The sequence below is a fragment of the Theobroma umbraticum genome, unplaced genomic scaffold (assembly GCF_002168275.2).
Source record: "Theobroma umbraticum cultivar Fairchild unplaced genomic scaffold, ASM216827v3 scaffold_50.0, whole genome shotgun sequence".
NCBI lineage: Eukaryota > Viridiplantae > Streptophyta > Magnoliopsida > Malvales > Malvaceae > Theobroma > Theobroma umbraticum.
In genome coordinates this window covers 4026366-4033820 of record NW_018397261.1, presented here as the reverse complement: position 1 = coordinate 4033820, position 7455 = coordinate 4026366, and the positions used below count along the sequence as shown (strand labels likewise).

General features: G+C 37.2%; 1 protein-coding gene across 1 annotated transcript; it reads right to left on the bottom strand.

Annotated features, from left to right (window-relative positions):
• Window positions 1-4816: 4816 nt before the first annotated feature.
• Window positions 4817-7242, bottom strand: LOC110418642 (heavy metal-associated isoprenylated plant protein 7-like). The gene is given in 6 exon segments (XM_021431424.2): window positions 4817-5146; window positions 5149-5510; window positions 5992-6079; window positions 6226-6431; window positions 6542-6806; window positions 6927-7242. Coding segments are annotated over 6 exon segments (1017 nt in total). The 5' UTR covers window positions 6936-7242; the 3' UTR covers window positions 4817-5059.
• Window positions 7243-7455: the final 213 nt, after the last annotated feature.

Sequence of the window (7455 nt, the reverse complement as noted above, 5' to 3'; positions counted from 1 at the left end):
TGCAACATTATACATAATTGAGTTTGAATTTTTAAAAACGTTTTCCTAATCTACCCCATAATTGAATAAGGTATCTGAACCATATATTATCAAGTTGGGTATCCATACATCAATAACTCATTTATATCTCTATTAAAATTTAAAATATTTATAACTAAATAATTAAATTTTATTTTTTATTTATTAATTTACACAAAATTAATAACATACGATTATGTATTTAGAACAATCAATGAATATAGGTGATGTGTTTCAAAAAATTCACGTCAATATATCACATGTATAATTTTATTATATATTTTGAAAATATTAATAAACAATATTGATTTTACTTTCAAATTAATGAGAGAAAATTTGAAAATTAATTATAAAATTTTAAACTTTTAAATATCAAATAAATTTTTTATTATAATGTAAATATTAAATATATAATTAACCGTTTAAATCTTATGGAACGGACGATTTATACTGCTAATTTAAGAAAAGAAAGTAGCATTAGAGAAGAAGAATAAAGAAAAATATGAAAGGTATCACGTGAGACAGTCACATGATCCGCAACAGGCGAAGGTTCATGACGTAGTGGATAAGACAGCGTATCATAGTAGGATCGTCCCGTACGACAAAACTATATTAGACATCCCGATTTCACAGGGAACCGCCCTGCTTCGTTACTTGGCATTGAGGGAACGTGCCGGTAACGCGCGGTGATAAGGAAGGAAGACAAAGGAAGGCAGGAAGAAAATCTGGAGTTTTGGCGGCGTCTTCACAAAGCAAAAGTGGCATGCCAGCCAGACAGCAGCAGCAGCAGCCGTAGTAGCAGTTAGTACATGGTAACCTCATCTCAGCATCACTCATCACCAGTAAAAAATAAAAAAAAAAAGGAAAAAAAGGGTAAAGATAACAGCAAAAGCAGTAGTCCATGAAAATGCGAGAGCAATAGCTTTTCACCTGCAGTGACCATACTCCCCACCCCACCCCCCATGGCGCCATTGATGAGTGAGTGCCCACAAAATGAGAGGCCACTTTTTCCAAGCTTTATTTTTATGTCTGTCAGATGAATTTACTCGGCCTCTGGTAACAAAAAAATCTATATTTTCTTGCAGTGAATCATGAAATCAGGTGAGCAGAGGGCAGTGAGCAGGTGGGCCAGCAACCTGGATCGTCCGCAATGGAGGAGTAAAAACGCCCCTGGTTTTTAATGCAGAGGACTTTGGAATAAGATGCATCGGGGCCTCCCCCTAGGCTCGTGATAATTAGTTAGTCGTAGACATAAAAATAGAGATCGTTTTTAACGTTTTCCAGACTTGTTAGGCAGTGAGATCTAGCTTTGTTGTTGTTTGTAGTATTATAAGGGAAAGAACATGAATGTGCGGCCTTTGGGAAGTGAGATTTACCGCTCCGCGGAAACAATGTCGAGCCCCGTCAACAGGGTGTTTAATTTACTATTCTTTACGGTTTTAATTGCTTAATTATTTGGAATCCAATATATTACTAAACTGGAAGAATATTATAGGGGAATAATAGTTGCACTGCATTCTCAATTTCTGAGCTAGGAAATGAAGATTCAACTTTTATCTAATTTAAATTTAAATCAGTAGAGTACATTATTTATGGAAGAATATTGCTGGTAGGTACAAAAGCATTAAAGTATTCGTATATGTGATGGGGTACTATTTATTTATCTTTTCCTTTTGGATATACATATTTGGATAAGGCAAAGGGGAGTGGTAGGTGTTTACACAAAAATGTAGTCATCAAAACGTGTAATATCATGAATACCATACTTCAAGAAACTTTCAAGTAATTTGGCCAATATTGGCGTCGCCAGTACAAATTCTCAATACCACTCTCAGAGGAAGTAAAATTGAAGCAAAAACCAAAAGGATAAAAACCTTTGCGGAAAACTGGAAATTGAAAGACTTCGGGAGTTGAAAGTTGGAAACCATGCATTCTGTACAAAGTCTAGTACAAACAGCGAAAAGAAAAGGCGTCGAAAAACGACCAGAAAAGGGTTTGTATATTACTCAGTATTGTTGACACGCATGGGTAAGGAGAAAGGGGGACTTCATCTTTCCGAAGATTGGGAAATCAAATCTCTGTATCACTTTTAAGAAATTTACTCATGGTTTCGTCACTGTGAGCAAACTACGCGGGGAAACAGTGAGGACAAGGACGTTCTCAGTTTCCATTCCACAGTCCACAGCTACCCCTCCTTGTCTGTTCGCTTCTTTAACTGCAGATTCCTAGCAGGGCTAGCTTCGATGATTTAGTCTTTGGAAAATTATTCACAATGTTCCTATTTGCCCAATTCCTATTCTGGGATATATTACAAATCAAGCGTCTTCTTTAGTTGGTAGTTGCAAATAAACCACGAAAAATATTACTAGTAATTGTGTTTTTTAAGCAAGTTATAGATATAGTTCAGCTTAGCTGAGAGTCCCAGTAAATGCCAAAAAGAGAGGTTAGCTTCGTGCTTTAATAAAGCCAGCCAAAATTTCCCCTAAAAAAATGAGAGATGTGATCACATATCTTCATCAGAAACGATCGGAATAAATATTGCCTAACTTTGTGGTATTCTTTTTTATTGTTTATCTTTCAGGTAGTACCTGCTTAAGGTAAGGGAGAGTCAACACAAGTTGGCCACAACGAGCTTATATTCCTTGGAGAATTTACGACCCGAAATTCAAAAAGAAACAAAAATTAGCTGGAACGATTAAATTAGCATGTGATGCTCGAATCTCACGCAGAAGCAGTCATCAAACCTTTTGAAAAGGTTAGAGAGACTCCCACGGCGTCTGCCTACAATCTTAAAATGAAGGGAGCATGATTAGGCTGCTTTGTATGTATACACTGTTGGCACAACTCTCGACATCCTGCTTTCGACATTGAATAAACGCTCAAGGCAATGCATGTGCTAAAAATACCGTAGCCGGCATTGGTGGTTATGAATCTCTCTAAGACTGTCCTTAGGTTCGACGAGCCCACTCATAACCTTAAAGAAAATCACTTTAACGATCAATTTTATCAGCACCCGAACATTTAATTTATTATCTCTTGTTTAAAAAAAAAAATTGAATCTCCCTCTTTAATTATAAAAAAAAACAAAACCATCAATTTGTCAGTTCTGAGGTTTGCTCCTCCTTGAATTATTAGGAATTAGAATACTTGGTCTATATCAATGGAGCTTTTCTTTTACTCTTCTGCAAGGAAAAAGAGTACTTGTACAAGAAATCATGATTACATTACAGAAAACCAACAAAAATAGGGTACCCATTGTGGTCTTGGTACCATAGCTTCATAATGGTTAAGCAGAAAGAGGAAACAGGCAAGCTGAGTTGAATTACTGTAGTTTCAGAATTTTCCACCCATTTTAATTGATGCTGTTCATCACATTTACTAATAATAATTAGTACTGTTTGTTACACGTGAAATCTTACAAGGAAAGTCATGGTTAATGATGTAGTTGAACTTAATCGTTTAGACAGTTGAAGAAACAATAATATGAATGTGAGGAAATTTTCATTACATAAGTTTTGGAGCTGAAGTACTGAACCAAAAAAAGAGAAAAATTGTATATAATTAAAACAGAAATGATACGGCACTTTGTTGTTCTATCATGGCATGGACCCAAACATTGCACACACTTTGGGGACATTATTTCCAGAATTACACCTCCGTTCCATTTCCAAATATGTATTCACTGGGCTGTGTGTTTCTGGTTCCTCGATTTCCTACCTAGAAATAGCAGAACCACTTAGGTTCACAGGAAATGTTAGAAGTTTCCCAAGGAACCCACTCATCGGAAAATGTTATTCCTGGTAAGTATAGCCAGGTAAGAATCTGTTTGACATTTTGAGCAAGTTGTGGCCTTCCAAAGGAGGCGTTAATTTCCAAGACGGGTGAGGAAAAGTTTTTTGAGTTGAATTAAATTAAGACTCGACGAATGTAATATTGAAAATTATAACAAAATTGTTGAATGAAATACCGAATAAAATTGGCCCATTTCTTCTGGTAATAGGTCCACTTAAGTTCCAACATACCAAATTTCCCCCTTACTATTAGTTAATAAGAACAGGATTGGATGCATTTAATTAGCAGATCATCCACGTAAAACAAAATAAGACAGGTTTTCCCATGTCGGATTCTTTAGAATCCATCGCTTTAAAGGTCTAAAAATGAAAAATAAATTCAAGATTTGGACGGCTATTTAAACAAGATTTTAATGTCCACCAACTTATATTAGGTGAAATGTAATAGGGCTCTAGGTTGTAATCACCTTAACAAGAACAAATGGTTTAGAGATACCGTTAATGGAACCCTTTCTGTAATTTTTGTTTTCGAGTGGGACGTCAGGCTTCTCCACTAAGGTGAAATCTTTTATTGGATGCCCAAGAAAACACCAAAAATTAACCACCACAATGTTTCGTTCGAATTGGTTTTGGCTCTTCTAGCCTTGGATGGATGGAGGAGTTTCAGGGGGGAAGTATCATGGCCACGTCAATCTGAAAACCCCTTGTGCCAACCAACGGGGTCCACCAAAAACTGAAAATCACAATTCACAATACACTACTAAGAAGCAACCCTTCCTATTGATTGCCCTTTAGTGCCGAAACTAGTTTAACAGCGACAATAGCCAGCTACCCAAGGTTGCTGAATTCCTCATTCCCGAGCCTTATTTACATATGAAACATCATATGAAAATAATCATCTTTTGTAATGTAACGTAGTGTACCAAAAAAAAAAACAAAAAACAAAAAGAAGAGAACGAAAGTTGCAACCGCATGCAGAACTAGTAAAAGAGGAAAATGGAGAAATATTTTGAAATTTATACGTTATGATTTATCATTATTTATATATATTAGAACTAAAAAGGAAAGACCAAGAAAATTACAAAGCCTCGCAAAATTCTACAGCTTGTCTGTAGATTATACTTTTTTTTTTTTGTTTTAATATAGCCATTAGGGAGGTGCCTAGACACTACAAAGGGGGCACTTGCGGAGAGCAGAAGCCAATTTTTGTATTTCCCAATGCCTACAATGGCCCTCAACCCTCCAAGTTTTTACATTACAGAGCAAGCATTAGGGTTCTCATCGCTGAAGATCTGAGGGTATGCATAAAACTCTGTAGCATACCTTGGTGGGTAGAAATGTATTCATTTATCCTGTGTTGTTCCACCACCTTGGTCTCTTCTGCACCACCTTCTGCGGCTACTGCCGCCGCTGGTCCTGCTGCCCCTGCTATGGCTTCCGTGCTGGCACCTCCTTCTTTCTTGTTTTTGTTTTCTTCTCCACCGCCTTCTTTCTTTTCCTTGTCACCACCTTCTTCACCTTTTTGCTCTTCTTTGTTGGCATCTTTGGCTTTTTCTTCTTTCTTGTTCTCTGGCTCTTGCTTCACTATCACCGCGTGCTTCCCGGTTCGCTTGTACACGTACTCTACCAGTTTTGGAGGATCAAACACTCCCTTCACCGTCACCTCTGAACTCTTTAGATCTGGTTCAGCTGATTCTACCCCTGAATATTTTTCCAGAATAACAACTTCCTTTTCTAAGACGTCTTGAAAATGGTCTTTTTTACTGTGAGATATCAATGAGTTTTGATTTGGGGTAGGTGGGATTCGATGCAGAACTAGTAGAATTAAAGAAGCATAATTGACTTCAATTGAGTTGAATTGCCTAGAATCTTAATCTATATTAATAAATCAATAAAGAAAAGAAATGGTTGATTTTGAAACATCAGTGAGAGAGCACACACTTTTTTAAAGAGATTCAAAAGGTCAAAAGACGATTCCTCGTGATTTTTTATATTTGGGGCGATAAAATCACAGCTAAAAAGGGTAGCAAGACCGTTGATCACAATACAAAATCGTATTTAAAAAAGTAAAAAGAAGAATTGGAAAGCAAAATTGCATGAACTGAAAAACAAACTCCAATAGAAACAAAAAGCACCAGTCTTCAATCGAATACTAACAAAGAAAACAAGAAAGAAAAGGCACCTTTCATTCTCTGAATGCGTTTCTTGATTTCCTGTGCACAAGCTTCGCAATGCATGTGAACCTTTAGCACCACTGTGATCACCTGAGGCTGCACATCCAGAAAAACAAAGAAGAAAACTTTTATCGAACCAAGAAATGTTAAAACCTGAATGTTCTAATTTAGAAAATCTGGAAAACTATTGACATTTTCTTAGGCAAAGCAAAAGAAAAGACTTGGGAGAAAGAGGAAAGGACCTCTTCTTTCTTCTCTTCGGGCTTGGGCTTCTCTTTCTCCTCTGCTTTCTTCTCCTCTGGTGGAGCTGGTTTTGGGATCGGTGAGAGAAGCTCCACTTGCCTGTGGCTCTTCCTTTGAACTCTCTCAAGAACTTTTAAAGGATCCGCTTTCTCTCCTTTCACCACCACCTTATTGCTCTTGCAATCGGTCATTACATCATCCACCCCTACAAAACCAAAAACGAAACGTATTCATTTCATCAAATCAAATGAAAAAAAAAAAAACCCAAACATTTTAAAATAAGGAAGGTGGGTTCTGTTTTTTTTTTTTAATAACCTTCAAAGCCCCTGAGACACCTACGGACTTTGCGGGCGCAACCTTCGCAATGCATGTAGACCTTCAAGATTATCTCTTGAGGAGGAGCAGGGGATTTCTCTTTGGATTTCTCATCTTTTGATTCTTCACCTTTCTTTTCTTCTTTCTTTTCCTCTGCAGGCATTTCAGCCGGTTTTGCTTCCTCTTTCTTCCCTTCCTCTCCTTTCTTTCCATCTTCAGGCTTTTTCTCTTCCATTTGCTTCTCCTCTGCTGGTTTCTTCTCTTCCTGTTAAAAGAAAAAGAAGAAACCAAATAAGACCCCCATATATATAATACTGAAAGAAAAAAGAGAAATGGGAAGATAGTGGTGCAAACTGCCCAAAAAAAATAAAAGTTAGAAGAATACCTCTCCCATTAATTTAGTGAAGTTGAGTTGAAAGTACGAAGAGTTTGATGATAAGAGAGATAAAAGCTCCGGCACTTCCTCAAAATCTCTTTCTAGTCTCTAGTGTTTTCCCTCTGGAGCAACTTTCCTTTCCCCTAGTTTTGTTTTTTCTTTTATTTTTCTCTGAAGTCTAAAAGAAACTCTCTTAAACTATGTGAGTTCCCAGGACCATCAGATCTGAAGCCCATAGCGAAGGAGAGGGATATTTTATCATTACCACTGCCATCATCATCATCATCATCATCATCATCATCATCATCATCATAAGCAAGGATACTTACTGCTCATCATACACATGACGTGGCTTTTTGTAAGGGGCACGTAGTGTGGAGGAGGGATGAGGTTGAGACAAATGGAGCCCGAAAGTTACATGCTTTTTGGCATTTTTTTTGTTAGTGGCACTTTGGGAAATCCAATCTGAATTTGTTTGACCCCTTTCGTATATGCACTGCAGCTGCACTCTCCCTAATCTATACTCTACTCACTATCT